The sequence below is a fragment of the Phodopus roborovskii genome, unplaced genomic scaffold (assembly GCF_943737965.1).
Source record: "Phodopus roborovskii unplaced genomic scaffold, PHOROB, whole genome shotgun sequence".
Lineage (NCBI taxonomy): Eukaryota > Metazoa > Chordata > Mammalia > Rodentia > Cricetidae > Phodopus > Phodopus roborovskii.
Window position 1 is genome coordinate 54,749,313 of NW_026126480.1, and position 16,164 is coordinate 54,765,476.

General features: G+C 54.8%; 2 protein-coding genes across 3 annotated transcripts in view; one reads left to right on the top strand and one right to left on the bottom strand.

The window, feature by feature from the left end:
* On the top strand, window positions 1-15,795 carry Ltbp3 (latent transforming growth factor beta binding protein 3). Its single transcript, XM_051193702.1, has 27 exons — window positions 1-648; window positions 3,178-3,507; window positions 3,655-3,857; window positions 4,037-4,142; window positions 4,443-4,535; window positions 4,705-4,827; window positions 5,233-5,391; window positions 5,482-5,667; window positions 6,374-6,390; window positions 6,467-6,539; window positions 6,700-6,798; window positions 8,714-8,839; window positions 8,940-9,071; window positions 9,176-9,304; window positions 9,525-9,647; window positions 9,788-9,910; window positions 11,256-11,378; window positions 11,582-11,701; window positions 12,857-12,985; window positions 13,235-13,402; window positions 13,538-13,621; window positions 13,860-13,988; window positions 14,077-14,214; window positions 14,583-14,744; window positions 14,817-14,897; window positions 14,984-15,115; window positions 15,212-15,795. The coding sequence occupies exons 1-27, from the start codon at window positions 330-332 to the stop codon at window positions 15,361-15,363; spliced, it is 3,759 nt and encodes a 1,252-aa protein (XP_051049659.1). The 5' UTR covers window positions 1-329; the 3' UTR covers window positions 15,364-15,795.
* Window positions 15,697-16,164, bottom strand: part of Scyl1 (SCY1 like pseudokinase 1) — a 13,239-nt gene continuing 12,771 nt past the window's right edge. For both annotated transcript variants that reach the window (XM_051193701.1, XM_051193700.1), the window contains exons 16-17: window positions 16,061-16,121; window positions 15,697-15,968 (exon numbers count right to left, since the gene is read on the bottom strand). In XM_051193701.1, the coding sequence (XP_051049658.1) occupies window positions 15,844-15,968; window positions 16,061-16,121 (186 nt within the window). In that variant the 3' untranslated portion in view covers window positions 15,697-15,843. The remainder of the gene's footprint in view (window positions 15,969-16,060; window positions 16,122-16,164) is intronic.

Below are 16,164 nucleotides of genomic sequence, written 5' to 3' on the forward strand. Positions count from 1 at the left end.
GCGGGCCGGCCGCCCGGCCTTCCTCTCCCCTCGCTCCTCCTCTCCGCCTCCACTTGCTCCGGCCTCCTGGCTCCTGCCTCAGTTCGGGGCCTGGCTGGGTTTCTCCCGGCCAGGGAAGTTTCTTCGCTCTAGCCGCAGTGCAGCTTCCATCGCTCTCCCTCGCAGCGGGGATCCCAGCCTCTCCTGCTGTCCCCTCCCTGCCCTCGGCCTCGGCTTCTTCCCCCCGCTTTGCCCTCTGCAGTCCTCTCCCGGGCTCCCAGCTCTCGACCCCCTCTGCCCGGGCTCGCCCCCGCCCTCCCCCGTCTCCTCCCGGGGTCGTGCGGCCCCGGATGCCCGGGCCCCGAGGGGCTGCCCGCGGCCTGGCCCCTGCGATGCGCCGGGCCGGGGCATCTGGGCTGCTGGCGCTGCTGCTGGCGCTGTTGGGCCCGGGCGGCGGGGCCGAGGGGGGGCCGGCCGGCGAGCGGGGCACGGGAGGGGGCGGGGCGCTGGCCCGCGAGCGCTTCAAGGTGGTCTTTGCGCCCGTGATCTGCAAGCGGACCTGTCTGAAGGGCCAGTGTCGGGACAGCTGTCAGCAGGGCTCGAATATGACGCTCATCGGAGAGAACGGCCACAGTACCGACACGCTCACCGGCTCTGGCTTCCGCGTGGGTGAGGGCTTGGGGGCTCTGGCTGGGGGCATAGGGAAGGGCGGACAACAGCACCAGGCAGGAAGCAGAGTGGAGCATTGGGCATAAAAGATGGGGAGCTGGGGTACAGCTGGGTGCCAGGGAGCTTAAGAGACTGCATGCAGTCCTTAGAAGCCAGAGTTGAGGGGCTGCATGGAAGCCTGGACCTTTAAGTACTGGATTAGGGTTGAGGCTTGGGCTGGGGTCTCCGACGATGCAGGCTTCTTAGGAGGTGCTTAGTTATGAGGGAGCATACGGAGTGTTGGAGAGGTGAGAGCAGGGGTAGGAAGTCCAGAGGAGAGGGTAAAGCTTTCCCTAAGAAACAGAAATCTTTTTAAACTGTCTGGTTTGTCATGGTGGATGGAGACACCTGTGTTCTATGGGAGGAGGAGCTAAGGTCACGACTAGGGTAAGGGAGTTAGTTGTTGGCAAAATCTGAAGGGGAAAGGCTTTGTGGCCTAATACGGGGGTGGTAAGAAGTGGTATCGGCCTGGAGGGGGTTCATTTTGGGTCTTCAATCTACCAGTCCATTCCTTATATTACCCATGAGCTCTCAGAGCTGCATCTACCCCAAGACTGAGGGACCCTCCTTGTCAGCCCAGGGCCCACCCCTTCCTAAGCATCTCTTTAAAGAGAAGGTTCATGGCTCAAAACTCCTCCCCTGGGGCCCTGCCGGCCAGGCAGGGGGTGGTGTCCCAGCAGTAATTACCCTCCTGGACAGGGTAATTAGGCCGTGCCTAGGATGGTACCAGGCAACACAGCCCCTCTCACATTCCTAAATTCTCTCACAGATCCAGACCAAAGGAGTCCCAGTCATGTGTTTCACAGTTCTCGTGAGGGTGTGTGTGTGTGTGTGTGTGTGTGTGTGTACACAGGGACATGCACAGGCTTTGGCATGGCATGGCATGCTGTGATTAGTTCAGTTAGCGTTCTGTGTGTCTCTGGGTGTGTGTCTACAGTCACTGTCTGGGAGTGTTTACACAGTGAGCTTGTATTTGTGTCAGAATGAGTGTGTGTGTGTGACAGGATGACTGTGCGTGTGAGTGTATGTGTGTCCAGCCTCTCAGGCCCCCTGCCTGGTCATCCTGTGCAGGCTGCTGTCTATCCATGCTGCCCACATCCCTCAGGCTCAGTGCCCGGGCCACAGTGGGAGGGTGTCACTGAGAGGTCACTCTCGCCACTGTGGGTGACTCACTGCAAGGCAGGAAGGAGAGGATCCTGCCTCCTCTGGCCTAGGACACACCTCTGTTGCCCTTGAGGCCTGGTCTCTGGAGACGGTGCAGGATGGGATGGGCTAGACTGGGATGCTCAGAGCCCATGATGATGAGCAGGAGTGAGTTGGACTGCCCCTGTGAGTACACAGTCACCTTCCCAACCCAGAAAGTGGAGCAGCCTTGGAACAGGCAAGAGAGGGGCTGGAGACAGAACTCAGGGACACAAGACTAGAAGCACATGTCCTTTCCTCAGCCCCGGACACAACTAAGGATAACTAGGCCTTGTCCTCCAAAACACCTTTTATAGTGGGAAAGGCAGAAATGACTACAACTCAGGAGAGTGCCAGGCAAGCTGTAAAGGGGTGGAGGATGAGGAAGCCTCCTTTCTGGGCGAGAAGCTGGGCCTGGAAGGGTCTGATCTGGACATGCATCAGCAGTGGAGAACTCTGGAACAGGGAAAGGATAGGGATACAGCTGTGAGAATACTGGCACACTGGTAAGAGGCAGGTAGATAGGTCCTGGGCCAGGGGTGTGCAGTAGAAGAAAGAAGGTTCGGGAACATGGCCTCAAATGTTCAGACAGGGAGTAGAACAATAAGATGAGCAAAGGGGTGGGGTTCTTTTTTGCTAGAACTTTGCCTGAGGCAGGTTTCTGCAGTCACACCAGGGTTGTAGACAAGTGGGAGAGAGGCAAAAGCCTTGAGGAGATCACAGATGAGTTCAGGGGACACCATAGAGGCTGTGACTGGTGGGGCCAGAGTCTGAGTTTAACAGACAAGAGTTCCCAGTGGTGAGCCCAACTGGATAGTGAGTTCTGTCAATATCCTGGGCCAGATCCTGGTGAACTTAGAAATAGCATGTCATTGACAACTGTATGAGCTGGGGTAGGTAGCAGGATGGAGGGAGGGGGTAAGGATGAACTAGGGATGTGATTTGAGACCTGAACTAAGGGGAGAGTTTTAGCTGTTATTTCTACAGTCTGTACCACACTGGGCCAAGCATCTGTATAGGCATTGTCTCATTCAAGGGAACATGACCATCACGGATGAGGGCCCAGAAGCCTGGGCAGGGGAAGTAAGTTACTAGGCAACATCAGGGCATATGACCAGGATTTAAGCCTAGAACTTAGATTCCAGGACCCATCATGGATAGATGACCTACAGAAGGCCATTTCCATGTGTGTGACCTGTTATAAAAGTAGTTTCCCAGTTAGGGTAGAGCCAATACATGGCAAGGATGTGGGTGATGATGGCCTGGGGCCTGAAGAGCACCAGGCCCTGACTCCTGTCTCCTCCCCAGTGGTGTGCCCTCTGCCCTGCATGAACGGTGGCCAGTGCTCCTCCCGAAACCAGTGTCTGTGCCCCCCGGACTTCACGGGGCGCTTCTGCCAGGTGCCTGCTGCAGGCACTGGAGCTGGCACCGGCAGCTCAGGCCCCGGACTGGCCCGGACTGGGGCCATGTCCACAGGTCCGCTACCACCCCTTGCTCCAGAAAGCGAGTCTGTGGCTAGCAAACACGCCATCTACGCGGTGCAGGTGATCGCGGATCCTCCCGGGCCGGGGGAGGGACCCCCTGCTCAACATGCAGCTTTTCTGGTGCCCCTGGGGCCAGGGCAAATCTCAGCAGAAGGTACTAAGAGACGGGCAACCTGGGGGTGCTGAAGTGGGCGGGCAATAAGGGTAGCCGGACCTGGGCGCGGGCCAACTGGAGGAGCTCAGCGCCGCGATCCTCCAGGCGCGGGACAGCCCTGAGGCCACCGCGCCCCGCCCACCCCAGTGCAGGCTCCGCCCCCCGTGGTGAACGTGCGTGTCCATCACCCTCCTGAAGCGTCAGTTCAGGTGCACCGCATAGAGGGGCCAAATGCAGAAGGCCCAGCCTCCTCCCAGCATCTGCTGCCGCATCCCAAGCCCCCGCACCCGAGGCCACCCACCCAAAAGCCACTGGGACGTTGTTTCCAGGATACACTGCCCAAGCAGCCCGTGAGTAAATCTACAATTCCAAAAGAAAAGTCCTTCTATCTCAGGGTCATGCTTGCTATCAGGACAGCATGCAATTGAGTGTCACAAGTTAGAGCTGGAAAAAGGAAAGAAGGGGGCTTCAGAGGGAGGCAAGTGGGGGCAGGACACCTTGTGATTGTTCTCCACATCTCTCCCTCTAGTGTGGCAGCAACCCTTTGCCTGGCCTCACCAAGCAGGAAGATTGCTGTGGAAGCATCGGTACAGCCTGGGGACAAAGCAAATGCCACAAATGCCCACAGCTTCAGTGTGAGTGTCTGGCTCCAACCCTACACCCCCCAAATCCTCTCTCTCCTCTGCAGAGCCCTCTTTTCTCTCCTGCAGACTCCCCATATTTCCTTGTCTTTTGAGGGTTTTGTTTTTCAAGACAGGGTTTCCCTGTGTAGCTTTGGAGCCTGTCCTGGAACTACCTCTTGTAGACCAGTCTGGCCTCAACTCATAGAGATCCACCTGCCTCCCAAGGGCTGGAATTAAAAGTGTGTGCCACCAACACCTGGCTCCACATTTCCTTGTCTTGTTGCTATTGTGTCTGTCCCCCGTCCTCTGCAGATACAGGGGTACAGAAGCCAGGACCTGTGCGCGGGGAGATGGGTGCTGACTGCCCCCAAGGCTACAAGAGGCTCAACAGCACCCATTGCCAAGGTATGGTCAGCTGAAAAGTCTGGACTGTAGGATGGGCAGGTTGTCCTGAGGGAGGGGGTGTCCCAAGGTGAGAGAGAAAGGAGTTTAACTAAGGCAGACCCCTGAAGTGTGTGGAGCAGCTTGCTGCCACCTTATGGCCCAGCTACAGTGGCCAAACTGCTTATCACAGACATCAATGAATGCGCGATGCCTGGCATGTGTCGCCATGGAGACTGCCTCAACAACCCTGGCTCTTATCGGTGTGTCTGCCCATCTGGTCATAGTTTGGGCCCTTCACGAACACAATGCATTGGTAAGACTTGGGGAATCCTGGTCCTGAGAATTCACAAGGCATGGATGGGAGGGGCAGAGCTCCAAGCAGACAGAGTCAGAGGTCACAAGAAGTCAGACTGGGTTAAGCGTTGCTATCAGAAGCAACAAGACTCAGAGCAGATAGAACCAGTGATGAGTCAAAGCTGAGGTAGAGCTCACATGAGGTCAGATGAAATAAGGGTCCTATAAATCACTGGTTTGATGAGAAGGACAAATGAAATTCAGAACTCAAGTCAGGAGTCAGTGGTCACATAGGTGTCAGGAAGTCACAAGAGGCCATGCCACATATGGCTCCAGAGTTCACTGAACCAGAGAAGCAGGGTCTAGGGCATCTGGGCTGAGAGGGGCAGTGTTCGGGTCTGGCCCTGCACTACCACCCCTGCAGCTGACAAACCAGAGGAGAAGAGCCTGTGTTTCCGCCTGGTGAGCACCGAACACCAGTGCCAGCATCCTCTGACCACACGCCTCACACGCCAACTTTGCTGCTGCAGTGTGGGTAAAGCCTGGGGTGCACGGTGCCAGCGCTGCCCAGCAGATGGTACAGGTGAGTCAGAGGTACATTGGTGGTAATGTGGGGGAGGTGAGCTGTGTACCTATCCAGGAATTCACTTGCTGTGTCCATTCTTGACCACAGCAGCCTTCAAGGAGATCTGCCCAGCTGGGAAGGGGTACCACATCCTCACCTCCCACCAGACCCTCACCATCCAGGGTGAAAGTGACTTTTCCCTTTTCCTGCACCCTGACGGACCACCCAAACCCCAGCAGCTTCCTGAAAGCCCCAGCAGAGCTCCGCCACCTGAAGATGCAGAGGACGAGAGAGGTCTGGCTTTATTCAGTGACTCCAGACCTATAGATAAGACTCACAGCCCAACCCTCTAAGGCAGTGGTTCTCAACCTGTGGGTTGTAACCCCATTAGGGTTGCATATCAGATATTACAGTAGCAAAATTAAACTTATGAAGTAGCACTGAAGTAATTTGTGGTTGGGGGTCACCACAACATGAAGATCTGTATTAAAGTGTCGTAGCATGAGGAGGGTTGAGAGCCACTGCTCTAAGGTTTAAATCCCTAGGCCAAACCACTGACTCCAGGTCTTACCCTTTTACCCTCAGCATTGATTTGGCCGTGAGCTATCACCTCCAAGGCCAGCACTGTACAAACTTAGCTCAGTGTTGGGTGGTGGTGCATGCCTGTAGCCCCAACACTCGGGAGGCAGAGGCAGGTGAATCTCTGTGAGTTTGAGGCCAGCCTCAAACAGAGCAAGTTCTAGAAACAGCCAGGACTACACAGAGAAACCCTGTCTGGAAACAAAAACAAAAACAAAAAAAATCTAACCTAGCTCAACCATTGCTCTCCAGACCATGACCACTAAGCAAACATACCCTAATCCCAGGATCTAAGCTTTGACCCTTGACCCAAAGGCATGACTTTTCAACTCTGAGAGACCTACCCTAGCCACACAGCCTGCTGTTGGTCGTTGGTCTTGACCTCCCGCCCTGGCATTTAACGTCTCATCTTCTCTTTTAGGAGTGACCACGGACCCAGTGAGTATAGGAGCCCAAGCGGAGGGGGTAGGGAGACAAAGGAAGCAAGGGGGACTTACTTTGCTATCAACCGCAGCCAGTGAGTGAGGAGCGATCGGTACGGCCGAGCCGCCCCACTGCCACCACCTCCCCTGCCCGGCCTTACCCAGGTGAGCTAGGCACTGCCGGTGGGGCCAGTTCTTGGGAGCTAAGTCACTGGAAGGTGTGGGAGTGGCTACCGCACTGAGTACTGAGTGGGGGTGGCCTGCCGGGGGTGGAAGGCTCAGTCACCAGCCTGGCTCTCTGAACAGCCCCTCCTTCTTCCGGCAGAGTTGATCTCTCGCCCCTCCCCACCTACCTTTCACCGGTTCCTGCCAGACTTGCCCCCATCCAGAAGTGCAGTGGAGATCGCCCCGACTCAGGTCACAGGTAAGGCCTGCCAGCAGGGCCCCACTCTGGATAGGCCGCACACCCCGCTTAGCTTTCCTCCTCCCATCACTTCCTAGGCTAACAGGTTAGCACTTGCCCTGAGCTGGGAGCTGGGATCCAGTGAGCTGCAGAGGTGCACTTTGACTTCAGTGAGCCAGCGAGTATGATGGTCAGCTCAGTCTGAGAGTATTTATCATTCAACTTATATGTACTGAGCACCTACTATGTGCCTCCCATAAACCAGAACAAGTCAGGTGTGGTGGCTCACACCTGTAATCTCAATACTCAGGTGAAGGCAGGACTGCCTAGAGCTCAAGGTCAGTGTGGTGTGAAACCCACAAAGCAGATCAGTAATTAAAGTCTATCATGTCTCATAAATGCTACAAAAAGACAAGTGAGAGAAGATGGGAAGCCTGGAGGTTGTGATATTAGGTAGCAATAGGAGGTTATGGGGTGTGTGAATGTGTGTGTGTGTGTGTGTGTGACAGAGACTGTGTAACATTTTAAAGATTACTAGACATTCAAGAGAAGTGAGGAGGAGAGGGACACGAAGCTTCAGAAAAAGAACATGCAACCAGGTGGTGGTGGTACACCTTTAGTCCCAGCACTCCAGAGGCAGAGACAGGAGAATCACTGTGAGTTTGAAGCCAGCCTGCTTCTGGAACAGAGTGAGTTCCAGGGCATCCAGAGCAGTCACACTGAGAAACCTTCCTTGTCTTGAAAAACCAAAAAAAAAAAAAAAAAAAAAAAAAAAAAAGAACATTCCAGAGAAGTTAAGTCTGGGCAAAGGTGTAGAAAAGTATGAATCATTGGTGGAGGAGGGAGAAACCACAGAGAACCAGGGGAAGGCCAGTTCACGGAGCAGCCATAACAGGCGGGTTTGACGCCAGAGGCTATGAGAAGCTTCAGCAAGGACTGAGCATTGTACAACTGGCAACTCAGACTGAGCAATCTCTGCTAGGCACAATGTGAAGAGCTTCACTAATGAAAATTACTTCACTTCCTCATGCTCTGAAGGCAACGATCACTTGTCTAGTTTTCATATGAAAAAAGCTGAGTCTCAGAGAGTTTTAACAGTCTGTCCCAGTCACAGTGGAGCCAGATCAAGCCTATGGCATGTGGACTCCGAAGACACAGTCATTGAACTTGACTGAAATCCCGAGTCTAGATGAGCTCACGAGATGGGGGCTCAGGTGGAAGGTGACCACCCACCCCCACGGGATTGTGGGAATGGAAGGACAGTCTGGGAGGAGAGTATGAGGAGAAGTACTCCAGGCAGAGAGCAGCCTACAAATGCCTACTGATCAGGTCTGTTTTGCCAGAGCAAAGCTTAGCAACACCCTGGGCTTTGTGGGAGAGGTGGAGATCAGAGGGGGAGAGGATAAAACGGACAAAAGGATGAGAGACAGCTGGACACAGTTATGGCACAAGTCGGATTCCTCCACCGTTGGAAAATGGGGGACCCAGGTCCTTGGAACAAGGGGTGTTGAAGTCACTGGCTAGAGGATATGAATAAACCTGAGGTTACACGGTTTAACTATTGAGGGGGCTGGGGAGAATATGTCTCAGAGACCCTTGGGAAAGGGTATTAAGAACATAGGACAGTTAGCAGACGTGGCTTGATTTGAGGTGACATGGGTCAGCCTCTTGGAATGCTAGGGACAGAAGTAACAAAGATGGCAGGGATAGCAAGGACACGGGGGTCCTATTTAGAGACTTTCTGGAAAAGGACATCAGAATTATTTGAGATGAGGTTTAGAAACTCCTAGGATCTAATGCCCATGTGCAGACCCCAGACGCCACTCTATGACCAAGCTTTCCTGAGCAGTTAGCTGGTGTGTCAGATCTGCCCCTGTGGTGTGGCAGAAAGCAGGTACTCCTTAATCAGCCCTTTGACTCTATCTACCCATGCCAGAGACGGATGAATGCCGATTGAACCAGAATATCTGTGGCCACGGACAGTGTGTGCCTGGCCCCTCGGATTACTCCTGCCACTGCAACCCAGGTTACCGGTCACATCCGCAGCACCGCTACTGCGTTGGTGAGCCGGGGCTGTGGGCGAGGGGGTGGGGCGGTGGCCCAGGGGATGGCTGGGGATCTCAACCTTCCTTTGATGTCTCCTGGCCTGCGCGTCCTTCCAGACGTGAACGAGTGCGAGGCGGAGCCCTGTGGTCCTGGGAGAGGCATCTGCATGAACACTGGGGGCTCCTATAATTGTCACTGCAACCGTGGCTACCGCCTCCATGTGGGCGCAGGGGGACGCTCGTGTGTGGGTGAGTGCCGCCAGCCCCGGGCTACCCTGGGGGGGGGGGATACTGGGTGGAACAGGCTCCTACCACCTGCCCCACACCCATCGTATGCTCTGTCTTCCGCTCAGACCTGAACGAGTGCGCCAAGCCTCACCTGTGCGGCGACGGCGGCTTTTGCATCAACTTCCCCGGTCACTATAAATGCAACTGCTTTCCCGGCTACCGGCTCAAAACTTCCCGACCACCCGTGTGCGAAGGTGGGGTACCCGTCCCGACGGAAGAGGCCTTCACGGCTGTCCCTCGGCTTAGGATGGGGGCAGAAGGCCTGCACCCATCTCTACCTTTCGGGCGGGGGTCAGGAAATCCCAAACCGGTCCATTTTGCCTTGGTTTGTGACAGAGGGAGGCCCTGTCATGTTGAGCACCGAACCAGTCATGTTGTCCCCAGACTGTCCTTTTCCTTTTCCCTTCCATACAGACATCGACGAGTGTCGCGACCCTAGCACCTGCCCTGATGGCAAATGTGAAAACAAACCTGGCAGCTATAAGTGCATCGCCTGCCAGCCTGGCTACCGCAGCCAGGGAGGCGGGGCCTGTCGTGGTGAGGGCGGTTCAGGCTCCACGTGGGGGGCGGGCCTCCTGGGAGTAGAGTCACGCCCTAGCCCTGGGGAGGGAGGTCCTCACCCCCAGCAGCTTGTAAATTGGTGTAGGGCAGAGTGGTGCTAGCGTCCCTCCCTGTAGATATCAACGAGTGCTCCGAAGGCAACCCCTGCTCTCCCGGATGGTGTGAGAACCTCCCTGGATCCTTCCGTTGCACGTGCGCCCAGGGATATGAGCCTGCACCTGATGGCCGTAGTTGCGTGGGTGAGCTCCAGCGTGCTCGGCAGACAATGGCTTATGTCCTTAGCAAAGCAGCAGCTGGGCCTTGGAGGGTGGAATTTTTTTTTTTTAATGTAGTCGGGTGTTTTGCTTGTATGCATGTATGTTTACCATGTACATACCTGGAGCCCTTGGAAGCCAAAAAAGGGGACCAGACTTTCTGAAACTCAAGTTATTGACCTCTGTGAGCTGCCAAGTGGGTGCTGGAAATCCAACTCCAGTTCTGTGTAAGAGCAACAAATGTCCCTAACTATTGAGCCTTGCCTCCTCTCTTAAGAGATGAGAATTGAAACTTTTTCTCGAAAAGCTTGTTAATTTGAAGGGGGGGAAAAAAGATGTCAGATGGGGATCATTAGTCCTCTTCCCTGTGGTGTTTTTATTATGTACCAAAAAGCAGGCTGGAGGCTAGAATTCAGAGAAATTGGGAAGCGTGACAGGCTTGTCTACTATCAGGCAGGAGCCTCAAGGAAGGAGGCCTGACTTTCTCTAAAGGACCATAGGAATTAGCTAAGCAAAGAAGGACAAGAGAGCAGCGTGCTTGGTGGACGGATTGGGTGAGACTAGTGGCCTGGGCTGTGATATTAGAACAAATTGGCTAGGCTAGCTAGCTGGGTGTCAAGGTTAGGGAGAGAGGGAATGGTGGATCCTCCCAGATTCTGATTTAGTGATTCCATGGGTGGTGCTGTTCACTGGGATTAGGCCTCTTTGAGAGGGAAGATGCTGAGCCCATCCATGTTACATGAGCTTAGTAGGGTGGTCACTTTGCTTCTCTTAGCCAGAGATGCCAGTAGACGCTGAGCAACGTTGCTTGGGAGTATTGGGCCAGACAGGCCCATAGGGAACTATCAGTTGTGGACTATGGGGCTCTGGGGAGTTGAGGTGAACCTGATTTTCCCGAGGAGGTAGCACTGGATAAGAGAGCATCTAGCAGAGCTTCATGAACAAGGAGACCAGGGAAGTCAGGGGCAAGTAAAAGGGCTTTGGGAGATGGGAGCAAAGGGATTGTAGGGTCATGAAAGGTGGCTGGGCCTTCAGAGCACCATCTGAGAAGCTGGGGGCCCAAGCAGTGTGAGACTAGAGGACACCTCTTGTTTGGTGAGTGTAGATGAAAGCTACGAGCTCTGTAGCATCAAACGTGGCTTGGACGCCATACATGGTATTTATGGGGAGCAGGGTGAAGGCTGCCTAGACTTCAGCTCTAGTACTCCAGACAAATGGGGGAAATGGGGGAACCATAACAGAAGCCTGCGATCGCCTCCGGCCTGGGCCGCTAACACTCTTCTGAGATCGCCTCCGGCCTGGGCCGCTAACACTCCTCTGTGCCCTGCAGACGTGGATGAGTGTGAGGCTGGAAACATGTGCAACAATGGCATCTGTGCGAACACACCAGGCTCCTTCCAGTGTCAGTGCCTCTCTGGCTACCATCTGTCAAGGGACCGGAGTCATTGTGAGGGTGAGGGATCCTAGAGCCTGGGCGCTAGCTGGTTCTTACCTACCCCGGGATCTCTCCTGCTCAGGTCCAGTCCCCATCCAGATCCCAGCTGTGGTTCAGGGGTGTGGGAGTGACTGAGGGTTCTTTGAATAGAGAACTCTGATAGCTCCAGGCTGTGTTTTTGGGGTCAACCCCTGAGATTCTCCAAACCCTGATCTTTACAGACATTGATGAATGTGACTTCCCTGCGGCCTGCATTGGAGGTGACTGCATCAATACCAATGGTTCCTACAGATGTCTTTGTCCCCAGGGACATCGGCTAGTGGGCGGCAGGAAGTGCCAAGGTATGAGGAGTTGTCTGAGAGCTCATGAAAGGAGTGGCAGGGCAGTGTAATCTATTTGACATACTGCAGCCTTTCTGTAGCCTTTCCATTCACCCAGTCATCCTTCGACCATCTAGCTCTCATTCACTCTTCCATTTGTTCTGTAACAAGGGCTACATTCAAGCTTCTGTCAGCTCTTTAATTTTCTTTGAGATTTTTCTTTCATGTGTGTGTTTGCCTGAATTATGTCTGTGTACCACATACATACATGTCCATGGAGGGCACTGGAAGAGGGGGTTGTGAGTGGACATGTGGGTGCTGGGCCATCTGGAAGAGCAGCCAGTGCTCTTAGGGGCTGAGAGCCCTCCCTCCATCCCCTCAGCTGTTTACAGGTACAGTAGTCTAACCCATCAACTCACCCGTATGTATGTTCACCACCGAGTGATACCTGTATACCCCCATTGGCCAAGTGCTGTAATAGATATTTCAGCAATAATCTGGGGCTCCCAGATTTTGGGGGGGCATGAAAATGAGTCTCAGGTTCAGGGTGAAGATGCCTGGAAGTTACTTCAAGGGAGGTAACTATGGAACTGGAACTTGAAGCCTAAGGGGTCCCTCAGCAGGGTGCTATGGGTGGAAAGGGGGCTCTCTTAGCAGAGGATCTCTCAGCAGGGCTCTGTGGGTGGGATTCCACCCCAAGAATAGCAGTTGAAAAGTCCTCTTTGTGTGTTTTAGCGGGGAGGGAACGACTCTGCCTTGAGCAAAATTCTGGGAGGAATGAAGAGTGATGAGTTGAGTTAGGTGGTTTTATCTGTCATCCCAGCTACAAGGGAAGCTGAGGCAGGAGAATCTCAAGTTCAAGACTAGCTTAGGAAACAGACCTTGCTTCAAAGAATAGCAAATCTGTGATGGGACTGAAAGGTAGTGGAGGGCAGAGTAAAAGTCTCCAAATGCCAGCTGGGAGTCAGGAGGTCAGTCCACTGCCAGAACAGCCGTGAGTCAATGTCTCACACACAGACAGGCTCAAGGGGACATCTGCTGTGTGTGCTTTGAAAGAGGAGCAGAAATTTAGGTTCTGAGCCTGTAGGTGGCAGTTGGGCACACCCCAGGGAAAGGGGGCTGGGTCTGTCCAAAGCTGAGCTCGCTCTAATTTCCTGCTTTCCTTGCACCTACTAGATATAGACGAGTGCAGCCAGGACCCAGGCCTGTGCCTGCCACATGGGGCCTGTGAGAACCTCCAGGGCTCCTATGTCTGCGTCTGTGATGAGGGTTTCACACTCACCCAGGACCAGCATGGGTGTGAGGGTGAGTACCCTCCCCTTCTCTCAGACTGGATAATCCTGGGAGCTACAACTGGGCTCAGAGATGTGTCCCCATTCCACCTTTCTGAATTCCCAGAACAGAAAGAAATCCTCTTTGCCTGGGAGAAGTGGGGTAGAGCTAGACCACTCACTAAGTGACAAGGAGGACCAGGGCAAGTGGAGGAGAGAGTGGGTACAGTTTTTGGGTATAGTAGACAGACCTCCATAAGCATGAACTGTCACCCCTCCCCAGAGGTGGAGCAGCCCCACCACAAGAAGGAGTGCTACCTTAACTTCGATGACACAGTGTTCTGCGACAGTGTACTGGCCACCAATGTCACACAGCAGGAGTGCTGCTGCTCACTGGGGGCTGGCTGGGGAGACCACTGCGAAATCTATCCCTGTCCGGTCTACAGCTCAGGTCAGAGGAATACACCCCTTCCCAGAGCTCGTTTGTTCATTGGGAAACCAAAGGCCTTTCCCTCTGGGTAGCTGGGAAAGGAGAGAACAGACGTGCTCAGTCCATTTTCCCTCCCCGTTGTTTCTCACCCTGCAGCCGAGTTCCATAGCCTCTGTCCTGATGGAAAGGGCTACACACAGGACAACAACATTGTAAACTATGGCATTCCAGCCCACCGTGGTAAGCTCTGGCCTGACCCCTCTCCTCTCTTCCCCATTCTGGTTTGGCTTGGTTTATGGGTGCTGGTTGGGTCTGCCACTCACTAGGTAAATCTGACTCCATATGCCAGCTTGATCCCAATAATCTGCCTTATGTTCAACTCTCCCAATGAGCCCCACCCAGGCGCCTCAGCCAAGAGACCTGAGACTCCAAGTAAAGGAGAGCCCACTGGGCACTCACACATCCCTCGTTCACACAGACATCGACGAATGTGTATTGTTCGGAGCAGAGATCTGCAAGGAGGGCAAGTGTGTGAACACGCAGCCAGGCTATGAGTGCTACTGCAAGCAGGGATTCTATTATGATGGCAACCTGCTGGAATGTGTGGGTGAGCACAGTAGCAAGTAGTGCCCCTGTGTGGAAGTGGCTACCCTGATCCAGGCCTGCTCCTGTCACCAGCATGTTTCTCTCCTCAGATGTGGATGAGTGCTTGGATGAGTCCAACTGCAGGAACGGAGTGTGTGAGAACACACGCGGTGGCTACCGCTGCGCCTGCACACCTCCGGCAGAGTATAGTCCTGCCCAGCGCCAGTGTCTGAGCCCCGAGGAGATGGGTGAGGCCCAGGGGATCAGCGGAGGGAGCAGGAGGGGCCCAAGCCTAGACTTAACGGTGACTACCACCCCCAACCCCAATGCCCGTGAGATGGGGATGAGTGCCAAGATCTGACTGCTTGCCGCCTTGGCCGCTTCATCAACCTCCCAGGCTTACTACTGCGAATGTCAACCCACACCCCCACTCCCACCCCCTTCCCACCCGGGCCATGACTGCCAGCTCCCCAAGAGCCAGGCGGGTGAAGGCGACATTCGTCCTGGGCCAAGTTTTAGTCTTATCATGGTGGAGTGCCCCGCCCACAGGTGCGATGGGAGGGCGGTGGTGGCCAGCCCCTACCTCCCTGCTTGCTAAAGTGGCCTTGTTCTACAGAGCACGCCCCAGAGCGACGCGAAGTGTGCTGGAGCCAGCGAGGAGAGGATGGCATGTGTATGGGGCCCCTGGCCGGGCCTGCCCTCACTTTTGATGATTGCTGCTGCCGCCAGGGCCGTGGCTGGGGCACCCAGTGCAGACCATGCCCGCCACATGGCACGGGTGAGCTACCTGAGGGACTTGGGGGTAGGGGCTGAAGTAAAGCAGTGTTGCTGACTCTAAACCCACTTCCAGGGTCCCAGTGCCCGACTTCGCAGAGTGAGAGCAATTCTTTCTGGGACACGAGCCCCCTGCTACTGGGGAAGTCACCTCGAGGTGAGTGAGGCCAAGGGAGCACAGGTGTGGATCGGAGGCCATCAACAGGAGCGGTGTTGATATCTATATTCCTCTGGCCCACACAGACGAGGACAGCTCGGAAGAAGATTCGGATGAGTGCCGCTGTGTGAACGGCCGCTGTGTGCAGCGGCCAGGTGGGGCGGTGTGTGAGTGTCCTGGTGGCTTTCAGCTGGATACCTCCCGTGCCCGCTGTGTGGGTAAGACATTGGGGACAGAAGGGCAGAACCAGCAGGGGTTGGGTGGCACCATACTGGGACTTAACCTAAGCCGGCATCTGTCACCCCATCTTACAGACATCGATGAGTGTCGAGAGCTGAACCAGCGAGGGCTGCTGTGCAAGAGCGAGAGGTGCGTGAACACCAGTGGCTCCTTCCGCTGTGTCTGCAAAGCAGGCTTCACCCGCAGCCGCCCCCATGGGGCCTGTGTGCCTCAGCGCCGCCGCTGAAGCTGCCTTGGCCTGCACCTTGGTGATCATTGAGAGTTTCTACTAACAGTGGAGACAAGTACATCCCTTACTCTTGTCCAAATCAGAGATGGACTCAAGGATCCTCTGGGGCCCACAGATCTCCTTCCAGCATCCCAACACCCAAGGGTGCTCCTGTCTACAGAGTGCTGTCTGCTTTCCTAAAGAGGGTCCCTAGAGACTGCGAAGTCAGATCTGCCCCTTTAACTTACTCTTGGCTTTCAGAGCAAATTTATACTCACATCCAAAGGTGGTTGGGATGGCAGCACCAAGAGCCACTGCTTGGGAGGGGCTAAGCTGAGCTGGAACCCAGGATGTGAAATAGAATTTATTGTGGCTCTGATTATGTACACTAGATGTGCCTGGCTTGGTGACCAGGCTCACATGGTTTGTACAATAAATACATCCGCCAGGCCTGCTCTCCAATGATTGGAAGCGCCCAGGGGTTGGGGGATAGGATTGTCAGTCCAGTTTCCGGGCACCCAGCTTCATGGGCCCCTTGGTGGCCTTTTTCTCTGCCCGCTTGGCTTCCATTTCCCTCCTCCGTTCCTCACGCTTTTTCCGTGCCAGCTCTGCCTTCACCTGTCCTGGGATCAGGAAGGAAAGGGTGACTGGACTGACCAGTCTCAGCTCTCTGCCCTCCCCGGACCCCCCTGTCAGCCCTTCATGGAACACTCACTGCTCTCAGCCTCCAAGCCTTCCCAGCTGTCTTCACCCCAGGAGTCTGGGTCTGGCCTGGGCTGAAAGGAAAACACAGGCTTCAGTGGGAGTTAACGCCTAGCA

Excerpts from the sequence above, each read along its gene's own strand:
- Ltbp3 (XM_051193702.1), top strand. The coding sequence starts at position 330 with ATGCCCGGGCCCCGAGGGGCTGCCCGCGGCCTGGCCCCTGCGATGCGC. Across the intron at positions 6,799-8,713 it reads CGCCCCGACTCAGGTCACAG|AGACGGATGAATGCCGATTG; the intron begins GTAAGGCCTGCC and ends TACCCATGCCAG. Across the intron at positions 12,986-13,234 it reads GGACCAGCATGGGTGTGAGG|AGGTGGAGCAGCCCCACCAC; the intron begins GTGAGTACCCTC and ends ACCCCTCCCCAG.